Raw genomic sequence first — 18,101 nt, 5'->3', positions numbered from 1 at the left:
TGACTTGAGATCCATGCCTAACTAAACAAGGCCTTCTCCTAGGCATTTTCAAGTGCTGACTTCTGTTGGAGGAAAAGCCTTTTCCCTTCTGCTTGCAAAGCTAAGGGTGTGAGCTGAGCTGCCATCACTCACTCACCCCATTCAGCCATTCTATGTCCAGTTTGATGAGTGTCTGCTAGAGAACAGTTTCTTCAGAGCAGAGGATACTGGGTTCTTAAAGGTTCAGCAGGGGTCTCTGTTCTCCTGAGGAAGATTATAGTGGGTCGGCTAGGAAGAAGTGATAATTGTTTCAGATTGCAGTAAGCTTTCTGAAGAAAATCACCATGGTACTAAGATAGGAAAAATGGAGAAGAGGTTGGTGGGTAGAGGCTCTCTGAGTAGAGACTGTTTGAATTAAGATCTTAAGAGGTGGCATCAGCCATGCAAATGCCTTGGGAACAAATGTCCTTATAGAGATCCTGAGATAGAAGAGAGCTTCATAAGTCAAGACCCGCCAAAAGGAAGTGTACTAGTCAGTGTTGAGGCACTATAATAAATACCTCACACTAGCTGCTTACAATAAGTACAGGTTTCTCCAGGCTTATGGTTCTGATGGCTCATGACCAAGATCAGGTCTTTGTCAAGGGTGGTGCATCATGGTAGGAGCTAGTGTTTATACCACCAGCCAAAGAGGCCTGTATCCCAGAAGCCTCTTTGAGGCCACACCCTGTTAAACCAGGTACTTCCCACTAGGTTCCTTAAAGAGCCAAAGAATCATTATAAACAATGCCACCTTTGGAGCCCAGTTTTATACTTTCAGGGACATTTCCAAATCCCAACAGAAAGTATTTGTAATCTGAAAGGGAAAGGGGAAAAGGGTCCCAGGGGCAGAGAGTTCAGAGAGTTGGGCCAAGTGCCTTGCAACATGAAAAAATCAATATGCAAAAATGAACCCCCACAGGGAGACCAAGATGCAAGAAAACAGCCAGAGTTCCCTGTGAACACTCAACATGTGGTCTTGTTTTTCTCTGCCCCATTCCCCACCCTTCCTAGTCAAGTGAGCCATGAAAGAAAGCCCACCTCAACTTCAGTGAGGTTTTGTCTTTTTGACCAACATAATCGCCATTGATTAGTGGATATGAAAAGGATTGAAATGAACTCCATTAAAATCATAACAGTACAAGATATGGGTTATGAACCTCCTGTATTTTTATACATGTTTTCTATTATTTCTATCTACTGATTATGCCTAATTCAATAGTTTAGATGGTGAAGATTCTTGCTTGAAGTTGTTTACTCCTTAAAGACATGTCCCCACCCATGCTGGCACCCACTTACATTTATGCTGTTATTTCCTCCTGCCACTGACAGGGTGTCATAATCAAATATGAAAAGAGTGAATGCAACCTATTGAGTTCATTTTAGGTATTTATGTATATATGGTTTTAAGGTTGACCACTCCAAACTGGATAACCAATAAGAGGGGAAGGGTGGTTCATCAGCAGGATATATATATATATATATACATATATATGTATGTTTGTATGTATGTATATACACACACACACACACATATATATATATATTTGTTGGTCACACATACACAATCAAAGAAAAAGGATATTAGGGCTGGAAAGATGGCTCAGAGGCTAAGAGCACTGCTTGCTCTTCCAGAGGTCCTGAGTTCAATTCCCAGCAACCACATAGTGGCTTACAACCATCTATAGTGAGATCTGGTGCCCTCTTCTGGCAAGCTGACATATGTGTAGGCAGAACACTGTGTACACAATAAATAAATCTTTTTTAAAAATTAAAAATAATATTATGTTCAGGAAGCAGTCTCCTGTACCAATTCATTCAAGAGTATCTCCCACTTTATCTTCTGAGAGGTTCAGTGTGGCTGGATTTATGTTGAGGTCTTTGATCCATTTGGATATAAGTTTTGTGCATGGCAATAGACATGGATCTATCTGCATTCTTCTACATGCCAGTATCCAGTTCTGCCAGCACCATTTGACTCTTGGGGGAAGGTCTAGGCCCTGCTCTGGATGAAATGACAGACTATGGATACCCCCATAGAGGGCCTCACCCTCTCTGGGGAAAGAGTGGGAATTGGGGGAGGGGAGATGATGGGGTTGGTGGGTGGGTGTGAGAGGAGGGGAGGGAGAGGGAGCTGGGATTGATAAGAGAAGAAACCTTGTTTCTAATTTAAATTTAAAAATAAAATTTTTTAAAAAGGAAAAAAATGATACCCTGATTCCAGGTTATAGAGGAGGGTACCAAGAACTGGGTTACCTGAGCGTCAGAGTCAACACTTCTGGGTCACAGATGAGGACACTGAGGTCTGGGATCAAGGTCAACATCTTTCTGTAGCAAAGGACACACCTGAGGCCAGTCAACAGCAGCTGACTCTCAAGCCACTCCTGACTTTCTATCTGATTTATTTCTTGGCAAAAAAAACGCCACTATGCATTCAGGACAGTCAAGTGTATTTAGGATGAGATCAGGGAAGAAAGCAGTTTAATTAAAAGAAGAAGAAAAAAAGTTGAGTTTCAGTGCTATCCTCTTCAATCCAAGATGGAAATTAATTTATAATAACCTTATCTTTTATTCATGTCATGCTGCATGTTTCAGGGTATATTGGCATCCTTTTATTTCTCAGCTAGATGTGAAATAATGGTGTGTTTCTAATGGGCTGTAAGTCACTTAGTGCTGGAGGAACATAGCTGAATCTCGGGTAACCATTCAGGGACATCTGCAGCCACTGGGGAGTCACTCTGCTTTCCCTTTGATGAGTCATGATATTTAAAATTCAGAGGGCTGCTGCAGGCTTCAAAGCAAGCCCTTTCAGATTGATCACTCCACAGCCTAACTCCATTAGTGGCCCAGGACAAAGAGAACTCATCCATTTTCCTCTAACAATCTCCTCCTCTCTTCTCAGACCAACCTGACAGAGCTGAAGACATTTGGGTCCCCACCTCTGGCTGTCAGCAATGTAAGTGCTGCAGTGATGGTACTCATGGCCCCAGGGGGCAAGGTGCCCAAGGACCGCAGCTGGAAGGCTGCCAAGATAACCATGGCCAAAGTGGACAGCTTCCTGGATTCCCTAATCCACTTCAACAAGGAAAACATTCATGAGAATTGCCTCAAAGCCATCAGGCCCTATCTGCAAGACCCTGCATTCAACCCAGAGTTCGTGGCCACCAAGTCCTATGCAGCTTCAGGCCTGTGCTCTTGGGTCATAAACATTGTGAGGTTCTACGAGGTCTTCTGTGATGTGGAACCAAAGCGCCAAGCTTTGAACAAGGCCACCTCAGACCTCGCAGCTGCCCAGGAGAAACTGGCAGCCATCAAAGCCAAGATCACTGTAAGTGAACCTAGAACCCTCCTGCCCAACACTGTCAACCTATAAAATGTACAGCACTCTCTAGTCACTGTCAGAGCCTGACAATATAATGCCTAAGGAGAAACCAAATATTCATGCAATATTTTGTCCCTTTTCAACTAGGACAGCTTTTACATTTCTTTTGCCAACACACATAGATCAAACAAGAGAAACCCACTGGGCAATTGGTACACAGTCCTGGGGGGGAAACAACAGGGAATTATCCTAGGGATGGAAGACAACCATGCATGGAGCATGAGCAAGAGGCAGCCTGTAACAAAACAGCAAGAAGAGCCTTGGGGACCATGATCATCACTGTTCCTGCTCTCCCTCCACATCCCCCTTGCTTCCTGTGCTGCCAGTCACACACACACACACACACATACACACACACACACACACACACACACATCCAACCACATACATGAGTTCAGTTATTGCCATGATCAAGTACAACCCAAAAAATGTTCTGAATATATACTTGTTCTGGATATCTACTTCTTCTATATGCATTTCAGGCAAATAAGATTCTTGCTGTGAATTTGTGGTGATGATAAAGCAGGTTTTACACACTGAAAAATAGGGTTGGATTATAGATGTGCTATATCGCTCATGTGCCATGGTTTATTGATGGTCGGGTGAGAATAGGCACATGAAAGAACTGGGGGGAAGACCATTGCAAACAGCCTCTCTGTGTAATACCAATCCTTGAGACTGGGGATGCAGCTTATTACTAACATATTTAAGGTGCTCAATCTATAGCATCTTAATAAATAACAATAGTAGTTCTGGTGAAGAAATCAATCTCCTCTAAATACCTGCTTTATAAACCCAGATGTCCAGTGGACCAGTTCCTTAAACAGGTGGTAATGGCCATAACCAGCCTTCCACAAATACAAAACACCTTAGCAACCCCATTGCAGCCTTTTGGGGGAAGGACTTCCTAATAATTTTCATATTTCATTCTCTCCCAGGAAGTGTAAAGAACTGACTTTTAAAGGACTTTTTACTCAAGTTATTTTAACTAAGAGAACATGTGGTACAGAGGGGATGCTTTTTAAATGTTTATACTTTTCCTGTCCCTATGATCCCTGTCCTGATAATAATGAACTAAGCCTCTGACACTGTAAGCCAGCCCCCCTAACTTTGTAAAGAGTTGCCTTGGTTATAGTGTCTCTTTATATCAATAGAACAGTGACTAAGGCAGTTGATAATATTGAAAATATCACAAAATTTACATAGAAATCTGATTTCTGGCCATTATACAAATAATCAGAAGATTCCTCTATATCATTCACTAACCTGCAGTCTTCATATTGGAGTGAGTGGCCGTGTTGCATTTTGCCATCCACCCCATCAGTGCCTGTTTCCTAAGACTGGACTCTTGTACAACTGGCTCTCAGTACCATGCTCTGTTCATTTCAACATTCAACTTCTGTCCTTATGCTACTCCCTGCGTCTTCTTCAGACATCTGACTGGTCTAAGTAATTGATTTTGACATCTTCCCAGAAAACTTATGACAATTTGCTTTAGATGACATCCGCTTTATTTCTTGCTCCATTGCATAGAGGTGACTTCCTGGAAGCCTCATCTTTTGGGATGAAGCCGTTTATCATCCCAAATTTCTGTTCTTCTCTTATCCTCCTACCTCCCAATTTCTGTCATCATGACATTATTTCTGTTTTGTGATTGCCAGAGCCAAGATTATCTACATTGGCTTCTGGAACCAAAACTAAGTGTCTCTGTCCATAGACTGATTACAAAAATTTAAAAAAATCAATAGCTTCCATTTATATTAAGTGAACATCTCTATTGCTCACAGTAGATCTAAGTGATAACACTATGTTTTCTTTTTAAAAATACTGTATGTGGCCGGGCGTTGGTGGCGCATGCCTTTAATCCCAGCACTCGGGAGGCAGAGGCAGGCGGATCTCTGTGAGTTCGAGGCCAGGCTGGACCGACAGCCTCCAAAACAGAGAAACCCTGTCTCGTAAAACCAAAAAAAAAATACTGTATGTGTAACACATGTTTGCCTACATGTTTACATGTGCACTATACATGTACCCAGTTGTACTCAGGGACCAGAAGAAGGTGTCAAATCCCCTGTAACTGGAGTTGCAGCTGGTTGTGAGCCACCATGACGGTACTGGAAATAAAACCTTGGTCCGCTGCAATAACAACAAGAACTCTCTTAGCCACTGAGATCTTTCTCTAGCCTCTTTTCTCCCTGTGGAGTTTCTATCTTCCTTTATTGGTTTTCATCCATGACTTCCTTTTGTGTAGCTGCCATAATTTATCCATTCTCTACCCTGCCAATTGCTCTATCAGGTTGTTGTCTCCAGAAGCTGTCTCCCTTGTTTCCAAGCAGAGCTCCAGGTAGTTCAAGGATAAGCAAGGACCAGTGATTTATTTCTTAAGCTTGTTTCAATGGTGTCTGAACCCCCATAATGCCTCCTTTCTTGGTTATTACTTTATTTTACTGTATCTTATCCTTAAGGCATTTTCTCAGGAAAGTGAAGTGTTATGGGAGAAATAAATTCTCACAACAGTTACAGTCTGGTGATGTCTTTATTTTGCTAACAAACTGAGGTAAGAACTTTGCAGAGTATGGAAATCTAAATTGTTCGCTTTTCTCCCTTGAAACACTGAACACTATTTGCTCTAGTCTGCTGAACTGTCAACCTCCTGACCTTTGTGCTGCCCACCTTTCCAGAAGCCCTTTGACCTTTCTATCATTCGTAGCACCTGATGCCCAGCACTGATGTACTTAGCTTTCATTCTTTATTATTTCTTCATAATTTCATACATGTATGCAATTAATTTTGATCATTTTAACACATGCCTTATTGCCTTTCTTAGCTCTCTCTTTCCTACTGAAACCTTTCTAATCCATGCTCCTATTTCTCTCTCTCTCTCTCTCTCTGTCTCTGTCTCTGTATCTGTGTGTGTGTGTGTGTGTGTGTGTGTGTGTGTGTGTGTATTCCACTGAGTTTAACTAGGGTTACTTGCATGAGCATAGATGGGGTTATTACTGCCATGAAACTTACCAGTGAATACACTGTTGAAGAAAATGACAGCTCCTCCCCCAGGAAACATTAACTGTAAATAGACCCTCAGAGAAGGGTGAAGCCTCACCAGCCTCTCTCTCGTCCATGGTAAATGATGACAGGCACAGTCTTAGACAGATGCTGTGCAAGTAACCACAACTGCTCTGAGTTTAAGTAGAACAACCACATCATGTTCACAACACAGTATTTCACAGCACAATTGCCCACTTCTGACTTTTATATTCTCCTGCTTCCCTGTGCTACAACACACACACACACACACACACACACACACACACACACACACACACACACACACACACACCACTTCTGCAATGTGTCCTGAACCCCAGAGGAAGTACCATCAATGCCCCTTTTAGAGCTAAATATTCAACAGTCACTTAAGTTTTATTGCTTTAAGCAATTAAGAGTCTCTGTGTTGACCACCACCCATCACAATAGAAGTTTCTCTGACCAAGTTTAACAGCAGCATAATCCATAAACATAAATAGAAGATAATTCAACAACATGTACATTTAACAAAACAACAGCAGTAGGTCCCTCCACCCTAGAGCCTATGACTTTGTCCATCATGGAATTTGAGCCAGGTTCACAGTCCCATGAAGTGGGCCTCAAATCCAATCAGAAGGTACCTGGTTACCCCTATAACAGCCGTACCATTATTGTGTCAGTGGCTGCATCTTACTTGGCAGGTGGTTGCTGTAGTTTGAAAGGTTCACATCAGATAAGGGCTCTAATGATGTTTCCCTCCCAGCAGCCTGCTTGGTACTTTCTAAGACTGTGAAAGCTAGCCAAGGGAGGAAGCTTCCAGGGCAGTTAAATCTTGATGCTCTTTATCTTACAAACAAAGCTTGTGATATCTTCAGCAACAGGGTCTTAACAATCTTGTTCTAGTGTGCAAAAAAATGGAAATAGCCTGCATTGTTCTAGATGGCCCCTGCAGCCTCCCTGATCAATGGCTCTTAAGAGAGCATCCCACACTTCGATTTTCACTCAATAACCAATTACTTCTGAGAAGAGTATTATTCATCCAATGCAGACTATCTCCTTTCAAACTCTTTTTAAATTATATGTTTAATAATCTTATAAAATAGTGGGTTTCCATCTGGCTTTTTCATACCTTCTTAGTCTGAGATAAACCCCACCCCACCTTCTTGTCTTACCTGTCCTCTTCCCAACTTCCATCCTCACTTAAACCCTTCTGCCTTGATACAGATCACTATTTTTCTTATCACCTGTTTCCAATACCCCATTCTTTTATATTATTCATGCTGACATGGAGAGACCTACTGCCTTCAACCCTGATGCATTACTGTTTTCTTCTTTGGCAATGTCTCTTCCATTTTCTTTGTAATCTTATCTTCTGCAATATAAGTAGATTAAATGCTAGACCTCCTAACTTTGTTCTCTATTTTCTCTCACCCTTTTATCACTGTTCATTTTATCAGGCTTACTGGGAGATTCCTGAATCCTTGCATGGTTTCTAAGTTCATCTTTCTTACCCACACTCCAGTCACTATTGTTTGTTTGCATTAACAATAAACTGGTGACTCCCAATAGTGCTTTTGTTCCCAATCCTGTTCTTGTGTTATAGCTGAACCATCTTGGACTTCTCAGAGTACTGGTCCCAAGGCCTTTAGTACTGTTCTTATTGCTATTGAGAGACCTGTCTTTTCCTCAGGACATTGGTTCCCTCTTGTTTACCTTAATGTCAGTGTTTGCTAACATCTTCTGACTGTTGTATCTCAGAGGAGGCTAAGAAGATGGTATAGCCATTACATTAATAAGCACACAGCAGCTGAGGTCACCTGTAGAAAACCTACAAAGACACAAAAGCTGGAGAGGAGTTAGCAGAGAGAAGGGGTCTAGCAGGAATGGGGAATGGATATGAGAAGATGAGGAGGTAGAATGCACATGGTCACCATGCACTGTATATAATTATGGAAATGTCAACAATTTAAGGATAAATTTTTAAAGCTGGTATCTCTGCAGATAAAGGTAGGTCTGACTGATAAGATTTATTTTTTAAGATTAGATGAGCTATGCTGGAAGCATCCTAAATGCCAGTTTCTCCTTCTTGGTGGCTGTTGTGATGCTGCATTCCACATTTGGATAGAGATACTTGTTGGGGTACCAATAGGCTTCCAGTTAGCCTTCCTTTTTGCCATCCACCCAGTCACACTTCCGGAATCTCCAGTTCATGGAGGCTTTGCAGATAAATAGCCTTTTAGTAACCTGTGGAAGCCGCAGCCTGCTCTGCCCATCTCCAGCCATCCAGCATCTCCATTGGTGTGATCTTCCACCATCCTTCAGGACTCTTTCACTCTGGAGTAATATCCATTGATTCATATGGTGTATGAAGCTTATGCCTATTGAAATTGCTTCCTAATCACTTTAGCAATTGCTTGGGAAGAAGAGGATGTGATGGGTGTGTTCAGTCTGCTATCATTAATTGGCTGCTTTTTAAAGTTCTGGTTGTGAGAGTTCAGACACTATCTGTCTATCTTACACCTTCCCAAGGGCCCACAAAACAGCTTGGACTTCAGCTATGGCTCAGACATAGAACGTGTGCAGAGGTGTCTACTGTGTGTCCCTGTGTCTTCACCTGTGTGGATGTACACTCCCAAAGTGACAAGTGTCATGTTTCTATTCTTAATTTGTGATGAACACAGAGAAAATTCAAAGCTATGCCTTTTCTTAGAAACCACCCCGCCCTTTATGATGGTCAAGGGCAGGAAATAGGGGGAAATAGATGAGTGGTAAGTAAGTTCCAGTCAAAGAAGGCCAGTCCGGTGCAGAACATCTGGTCGGTGGTCCTGTCACATCCCCACTGGGCCTGCAGTCATGTTCTTGCTTTTCCAGCTGTGATGTGCTTTTGCCTTCAACAGTAACTTTGTAAACTCACCAGAACCCCCTCCTCCACCCAAGGAGAGCTGGGACTTTTTCTGGCCCTTTCCTCTGCTGCGTACCCATCTCACCTCATTGCCTCTCAGCTTTGATCAGACATCTCTGGGCTTCCATCCCCAGCTCCCCCTGCAGGAAGAAGCTGAGGTTGTCCCTGGGGTGCTACCTGAAATCACCCCTCCTTTGGCTTCCTTTCCTCCCCATTCCTGGCTGCCCTTAGTCTCTTGGCCGTCCCTCCCCTGCACAGCGTTTACATCAAACCCCTCTCTTCATGAGGCTTTATCGCAGAGGCACTAGAAGTAGCTTGGAATTGCTGACCAACTCTGTGTCCCTTCCTCAACAGTACCTTAACGAAAACCTGGCAAAGCTCACTGCCAAGTTTGAGAAAGCAACAGCAGAGAAACTCAAGTGTCAGCAAGAAGCTGAAGTGACCGCAGGCACCATCTCCCTTGCAAACCGCCTGGTGAGTCTGAGCTCTAATTACATTAACAGTTTGTCAAGTGCCCCAGAGGTGTGACTAGATGAGCTCAGCTCAGTGCAGCTTTGACTCCCCTTGGGAAGGGGAGTAGGGTGGTATTTAAATGTGCAGATACAGGAACTGTGCCCAGAGAGGTGTGGGTACTCAGTCTTCTCGGTCCAAAGCTGATTTCATAAGGAGGCAGTTAGACAGAAAGGTACGCTGGGTCTACTAGACAGTTGCTGCAAGTGTGGCCATGCTTCGTGGATATGCGTGGGCCAGAGAAGTTAGCATTTTGTGGGTCAATTCCAGAGTTCTGGTCCATATAATGTTTGACCATAAGGGGCAAGATTAGGGACAGCGAAGCAGAAAGGAATGAAACTGATTGGCCCTGAACATTTCGGAATGTGACCTTATTTGTGCACACCTGTATGTACACATAGAGAAATAGAGGAGAGATGGTAGACTCTGGCCTGCCTGAGAAAACAAGTCTAAATGTCAGGACAAAGGTGTTTATTGTAGGGTATCTGTTGCTATATAGCAAACCACCCCCCCAAAAAAAATAACTCAAGGGAAAGTATAGATATGCCATCCTTAGTTGGAGGAGGAGAGAGCTGATATTGGTGGGTGTGGGACCAGAGGAAAGTGCTGAGGGGTTGAAGCCACATTTTGTGTCTCCTGAATTTGTTTGCTGGGGCCCAGTGTTGGAGGGATTCACAGTCCAAGCTGTGTTTCGAAGGTTCAGACTAATGATAGTTCCCTTCTTCTTTCATAGGAATGCAATAAACCAAACTGTTTTAGAAAAAAATACCACAGTACCCATTCTACAATATTTCACAGTTTTTGTGAGGGCGGGTCTTTGGGTAATATTTACCTTGATGTGTTATCTCCATGCCTGATGAATTCAGGGTTATTTGGACCTGGGGCTGGGCTGGGTTGGAGAGTCCAGAATGATTTCCTTCACCTGCTAGGTACCCTGGAAGGTAAGGCTAGTAGGGTGGAATCAGAAGGACCTCTCTCTGTCTCCATGAAACCAATCTAGTGGAGTCATCAGTCCTACCCCAGGACTCCACAGTGAGTGAGTGTTCTGAGAGACTGCAAGTAGAATGTGTCACTCTCATAATACCTGGGACCAAAATCTAACAGTCACTTCTGCCTTAGTCCATCAAAATAGTTACAAATGTAAGGGGAGGGATATGGATAACTCTTATTTTTGTCTTGTGACTTGGCTCTGTTTTGTTGTTGTTGAGATAGGCTCTCAATCTCTTGTTTAGGCTGGCTGCAAACTCACAATCTTCATGCCTGTTGCTTGAAGCTTTAGTCTTTTTACTCTTGGCCTTTTGAGGGGCTACCGCCTAGCTCCCAAACAACTCACACATGGAGTATTATTATTACTTATGACTTCCTGGCCTTAGCTTGGTTTGTTTCTAACCAGCTCTTCTTATTTTAAATTAACCCATCTACCTTTTACATCTGGGCTTTTCAATTTCTTCTGTAAATCTTATTTTAACTCTTCCTCTGTGGCTGGATGGGTGGCTGGCCCCTGACATAGTCATCTCCTTGTTCTCTTGCTCTATATATACTTTCTGCCTGCCAGCCCCGCCTATCCTTGCTCCTGCATCACTATTGACCATTCAGCTCTTTATTAGACCATCGGGTGTTTGAGACAGGCAAAGAATCACAGTTTCACAGAGTTAAACAAAGGTCATACATCTTTTTGTTGTTGTTGGTTTTGTTTTGTTTTGTTTTGTTTGTTTTCACAAGACAGGGTTTCTCTGTGGCTTTGGAACTAGCTCTTGTATACCAGGCTGATCTCGAACTCACAGAGATCTGCCTGCCTCTGCCTCCCGAGTGCTGGGATTAAAAGCATGCACCACCACTGACTGGCAAAAATCATACATCTTAAAATGATATTCCACCACATATGCCTCAGCTTCTGCAGTCTTGGGATTACTGATGTGAGCCACCACACTTGACTTTGGCATCCGCTTTTGATGAGAGGTCAAAGAACTTGTGGCCTTTTAAAATTCCTCGTGGCTTGTATTTCTCTCACATGCAGCAGCAGTGACTGGAGAGCAGCTTCTACTGAGTGTGACCTCCCTTTACTCTGGAGTCTCTGCAGCACCACCCTCCCCACAGAAGGGAATTACAATGAATTTCTTTGCTCACTTATTCCAGCTATAGCCATGATTCCTTAAGGAGCCACATGTGGAAGCTACCACTGGACTGAGCCTTGGTTTAGTGAAGACGGCAATCCACATGTGTGTCAGTGCTATGTACTCTGATGTTGTATTAAGACAGAAAACTGATTTCCTCTTGGAATAGTTTAGATCAAGAATGAACATAAGTATGAATTCTCCACTTCTCTCCCAGCTCGTCCCTGTCTCGTGTTTGTGGTCTGTGACCTATCTGCTGTATTTGTCTAACCTGTACCTGTTGTCTGTCTGTCCCTAACAAAGGACTTTGCTCTGTGTTTACTGAACAAAAATCAATAGTATGGGAAATAAATGGGGAATATTTTTCAAAATAAATCTCTAACAATTTTACAGGGAAGAGGTTACTTTACTGACCACGACTGACTCAAAATAGCACTCAAACCCACACAGATCTTAGCAACCAATAACATAGTGCTTCCAATACTTATGGGAGATTTGTTTTAAGGTTCCTTTTGACCTACCGGTTGCTTTCAGCAAATAATTACCACAGCATATACATACACATACACATACTTCATTATGGGTCAGGAGCAGGGAAGTCTATGAGTTAAGATTAAAGCTATGCGCTAGCTTAGGTTATAAAACGCTGATTATGCAGGAAGGGCAAAGCATGATGAGGTTGCTTACCTTGTTCTCCTAAAGGCAGATCAGAGTTACAGAGGCTGAGCTCATAGTAGGATGGCAGGCTGAGTACATAGTCCTAAACTATCTCAAAACATATTACCAGCTTGGATGCAAGGTCAGGCAGAAAATGTGTCACCACAGTTATGGATGGAACAGGCTACTGTGCATTTTTGAGATGATCGATTTCATCAAACAACTTGGTTTAGAGATGGCACCCCACAGACATGCAAGAAATTAGCCAGATCTGGCTAGCCTGCCTCCTATCTAGCTCCTGACTTCCAAACCTCAGCACAGCCTTCTCTATCAGATGGGGACTTCTCCATATATATCTCATGGGAAGCTGCGGGACTGGATGTATGAACATACAAGTATTCTCCCAGAAGGAGAAGTATCTTCCAAATATGAGCCAGGCCAGTTGAGATGCGCTCTGTAGTCTCTGCTGCTTTGTACACACTCACATGTATACTCCTATCACTGCCTTAATTCACCTCTCTCGTCCCACCTACTGGAAAATTATTTAGGGCACATGGACTTGACTTTATTTCCATTATCTCCAGCATTTATGGAGGAGAAAGAAACCAGGCACTATTCTGAGTAGTGACACACATGAACATATTCGGTCCTCACAACAACCCATGGAATTGGTATAGCTAGCTGTCTCCCCATATAGAAAGGCCACAGTCCTGCAGCCTGCATCCAGAACTGATTATCATCCCACAGGACATGTGATGGACAACTAAGAACAGGGGCTTGTGTACTGGGGTGTCACCTGAAGCCAGGACATGACTTATGATGGAAAATGATGCACAGTGATTTACTGGGACTTCTTGTCGTGAACATATGACATGCGATCTCCTTGACTAAATACACAGCTCTGTGTGTTCCATCTGATGTTCCTCTCTCCTTTCCGTCCTTTAAATGGTAGGTTGGAGGACTTGCTTCCGAAAACATCAGGTGGGCAGAGGCTGTGCAGAACTTCAAACAGCAGGAAAGGACGTTATGTGGAGACATTCTTCTTACTACAGCTTTCATTTCCTACTTGGGCTTCTTTACCAAAAAATACCGAAAGAGCCTCATGGATGGGACCTGGAAACCCTATCTGAGCCAGTTGAAAGTATGTATGCCCTGGATTTGTCCTGACTATGCCATCCTGTGTGTACCATTGAGATCATATGACCATCATAACCCAAACCTTCCAGTACTCCTTGAATATGCACTGACACTCCCACATGAGCATCAGGCATGAGACATCCACGATCATATCCTCTACACTGCCGGGCATTATGGTCCTCTGGTCCCATGCCTTAATGGGGTTCTCATGGGAACTCCATGCTCTGGTTCTTTGATGAGCTCTACCTCCTGACTCATTTCCAAGTGGTAAAACCTGGGAGACACCAAAAGACCTCTCTGTTCCAGGGGACATCATAGGAACAGTGGGGGAAGTTCCTTTTGTCTTTGGGTCCCAAAACCATACAGTTTATACCCATGGTTCAGAAACACAGCGATAAAAGCAACCTAGTCCACCAATGCTCAGGTGCTCTTCAATGGTGCAGAGGGGCATGCACCTGTCCGTGTAACTACTCCCAGACACTTCCTATGTATATCAAAATAATGAAATGGGGGAGGAGGGTGCAGGCTGCTTTGAGTAAAGGAGATTTCAAGCCTTACCTAGGCCTTAACATTGCCTTGGTGCATTCTTACCACTCAGGCACATCATTTTCCAAACACTAAACAAAAATTCAGAGTATCCTACATGCCATGTTGATGGAATACAAAAGACATGGCAGGCCATGATGGCTTCAGCACATTCATAGTCCAGTGGGGATGATCAGGTCCATAGACTTCAGCTGCAGAAAGAGAGAGTACAATTCACATTGTACCCTGAGGTACCCTCCACCCATAACTACAGGCCTAGAATGCAAATGAGTTTGTATAGTGATGCCTAAGTTTTCCCAGATCTGCTCATAAAATTCTAGTCATGTGATGATTTGATGGACTGGTTTAAAATGGCTAGAGTACTCGGAATAACATGGATACTAGTTCAGCAGTAACTAGTGATACTAGTTGTGTTAACTATTTGAACTAACAGCACTCGTTGAGCTGTGATTTGGATGGAAGAACTATCAACAGAGAGGATGCCTGGCTCTTAGCATCATAGTGGGGTTGGACTTGTCTGAGATGCATAAGCATTCTTGAGCCATAGACTCCTTTACCAGAGTCTTAGTCTTTGTCTGGTGCAGAAACAGAGTGCTGGAGAGCAGCTAATCAATAAAGAACTGATATTTACTTGACTCATGATGCTGAAGTCTTGCGGGTCTGCTATGAACCTCAGTACTTTGGCATCCCATGCCAGAAGGCAGAAGAGAAAGAAAAAGTGAAAGCCAGAGAGAAAGAGAGAGATGAGACTAAAGTCACCCCTGTGACCCACTCAACAGGAACTAATTCCGTCCCATGGTATCAATGGAGCCATTTACAGTGCAGACCCACAATGACCTGCCACTGGGGATTGAGTTTTCAATTCCAAAATTTAGGGAAACACATTCAAACCACAGCAAGCAATCTCTGGTAAAGTCTATGAAACCCAGAATAATGTTTTGTTCATGAGATTATAAAGAAAACATGACAAAACACATTTCTGTTTTTATTTTGTTTTATTTTATTTTCTTTATATATCTCAGGCCTACCTCAAAATCACAATCCTACTGCCTCAGCCTCCACCACAAGGGAATTCAGTATTCTTATCCTGAAATCAGAAATGTGTTTCAAACTGGGCATAGTGTCATATATATATATATATATGTATGTATATATAAAATGTAGATGTAATTACAGCCATCAGGAAACTGAGATAACAGGATTATGAGTTCAAGGTCAGCCTGAGCCACATAGTCAAGATGAGAGAGAGAGAGAGCTAGTGCATGATGGTTTCCTTCATTTAAACTTGTTTAACCTTTCACATTGTAGCATGATGTTCTCACCAGTAAATGTCACACTCTTAGAACCATATGATTGAATTATCAAAAAATCATAATGTTTTAAGTAAGTTGATTTTTGTGAGACGATATTCACAGCTGTCCTGGGGATCATGTGACCTAAGGACTACCACTTGAACATGCCTAAAAGAAAAGGAGTTTGGAAAGGTTTATAGTTTTCCTGAGATACCTGAGCAAATCAAGCTGCAAAGACTGTTGAATCTTTAAAGGGTGTAAGTCTCAACCTCAAAATCATTATACTAAATGGAAGTGGCCGGACACAAAAGGTCACATCTTGCATGATCCCATTTTTATTAAATATCTAATGTAAGAAAATCTATAGAGACTGAAAGCATGTTAGTGATTGCCAGGGGCTTGTGGCAGAGACACAGGGAGGGATTTTTATGATCATGTGGCTTTCTTTGGGGCATGAAAATACTTAGGAGTAGATGGACCAGATTGAAAACTGCACAACACTGAGAATATGCTATCCCCCACCAAACTTGTACACCTTACAGTGGCGCGTTTTACATTGTGTAAAGCTTACCTCTTTTGTAAAGTATATAAGTCAATAAAAATACTGTTTATAGAATTAGATGAGCTGAGAGAGGCCAAAATAGAAACACAGAAAGGATTTTCTAGCTCTGGGATACACAGAGGGACATGGGTAGTGTCCTCTGGGCTGGAGTGAGTTCCCTAGCAAGCCGTAGCAAGTATGCTTGCTGGAGGGGGAGGACTTGTGAGCAACCTTGAGGAGGAAAGATTAAGGTAGGGGAAAGGACATAACCTCAGCCATTTGCAAACTGGTAAAACAGATGAGAGGAGAAAGTGGTCTGTGTGTGCTAGTACTTCCACAAGAAAACTGATGTAGGAAATAGAGAAAATGGCAGAGAAGTAAATGTCCACACAGTTATGGATATTATAGATAAAGATATAAATGATCAGGCTGGCAAGATAGCTCAGTCTCCAAGCTGAACTACCTGAGTTAGATCATGGTGACCCACATAGTAGAGGGAGAGAGCCAAGTCCCCCACATTACACTCTGACTTCCACACACACGCCATAGCATGTGCACACCCACAAGCAATGAGTAATTACTTTTAAAAAAGACATAAATAAGCTATAGAGGGTATTTGATTAAGATGGATATAATGAAGAGAAAAGAGTTGGTTCGAGGATGGATTTCTATTGTTCATCTATCACGCTGCTTTTGTCAACAATCACACAGCCAGAAAGTGCTCTCCAGGAACCTGTCAGTTGCTTTTAAAGGGGTTATGTTATGCAGTGAGATACTGTAGATTCTCCCACACAGAGATGGAGTTTTTTATTCAGAGTGTGCCTGTCACCTCTTCATCAGGTTCCCATCCCAACCACCTCAACCCTGGACCCCTTGAGGATGCTGACTGATGATGCTGATATGGCTGCCTGGCAGAATGAGGGTCTCCCTGCTGACCGCATGTCCATGGAGAATGCCACCATCCTCATCAACTGTGAGCGCTGGCCGCTCATGGTGGACCCTCAACTGCAAGGCATCAAGTGGATCAAGAACAAGTATGGAGATGAACTCCGAGTCACCCAGATCGGCCAGAAAGGGTAGGTGGCTAGGCACACAAATTGACACTGTTGTTGTTTGTCTAAGAAGGAAACATTCCATAGAGTAGACTTAAGCGCTAGTGGCTTTTTTGTCTTCTGGCATCTCCATCAGGCAATCCTCCTGATTTCTTGTGGGTTTTCCTCTCAATTTAGGAAGTATTTCAACAGGATACTTGGTTACCAGCTCAGTAGGATGGCTGTAGTTCATTATTTATTATACACGTGTTAGGAAGAAAAGAATTCAAAGGTTCTCCAACACAAAGAAATGGTGTTTAAGGAAGCAGAAACCCTGTTTCTTCTGACCATTGCATCAAGTAGACAGTATCATAATCACCTAGAAGATAAACTTCTGGGCTTGTCTGTTGGGAATCATCTTGACTAGGTTAGTTTCTGGCCCTTGATTAATGTGATTCAAGTGAGAAGATCCACCCTAAAATTAGGTAGCACTATTCTCTAGGCTTGGGTTCTGAACTGTATAAAATGGAGAAATCTAACTGTGGTAGTTTGAATGGAAATTGTCCCCAAAGGCTCATAGAGAATTTGAAGGAATAGGATGTGTGACCTTGTTGGAGTAGGTGTGGCTTTATTGGAGGAAGTGCATCACTGGGGGCGGGTTTTGAGGTTTTGGAAACTCAATCCAGGCCCAGTGGCTCAAACTCTCTTCCTGCTGTCTGTCAATCCATATGTAGGACTCTCAGCTACCTCTCTAGTACCATGTCTGTATGCATGCAGCCATGTTTCCCATCATGATGATAACTGACTAAACCTCTGAACTATAAGCCAGTCTTAATTAAATGTTTTCCTTTATAAAAGTTGCTATGGTGATGGTGTCTTTTCCCCAGCAATAGAACATTGACTAAGACAGATGTATGTTCCAAGGACTTTGGAATTACTGTGATAGG

General features: G+C 42.8%; 1 protein-coding gene across 9 annotated transcripts in view; it reads left to right on the top strand.

Moving 5' to 3' along the window:
* The window catches only part of Dnah9 (dynein axonemal heavy chain 9), a 337,403-nt gene that overhangs the window by 239,410 nt on the left and 79,892 nt on the right, over positions 1-18,101 (top strand). For all 9 annotated transcript variants that reach the window (XR_005878261.1, XM_040748879.1, XM_040748878.1 and 6 more), the window contains 4 exons: positions 2,921-3,346; positions 9,681-9,800; positions 13,560-13,748; positions 16,964-17,199. Coding sequence is in view for 8 of the 9 variants with exons in the window: in XM_040748879.1 (XP_040604813.1) it covers positions 2,921-3,346; positions 9,681-9,800; positions 13,560-13,748; positions 16,964-17,199 (971 nt within the window). In the remaining variant the exon portion in view is untranslated. The remainder of the gene's footprint in view (positions 1-2,920; positions 3,347-9,680; positions 9,801-13,559; positions 13,749-16,963; positions 17,200-18,101) is intronic.

The sequence above is a fragment of the Mesocricetus auratus genome, unplaced genomic scaffold (assembly GCF_017639785.1).
Source record: "Mesocricetus auratus isolate SY011 unplaced genomic scaffold, BCM_Maur_2.0 Super-Scaffold_100007, whole genome shotgun sequence".
Taxonomy (NCBI): Eukaryota; Metazoa; Chordata; class Mammalia; order Rodentia; family Cricetidae; genus Mesocricetus; species Mesocricetus auratus.
This window is presented reverse-complemented; position numbering and strand designations above follow the sequence as displayed.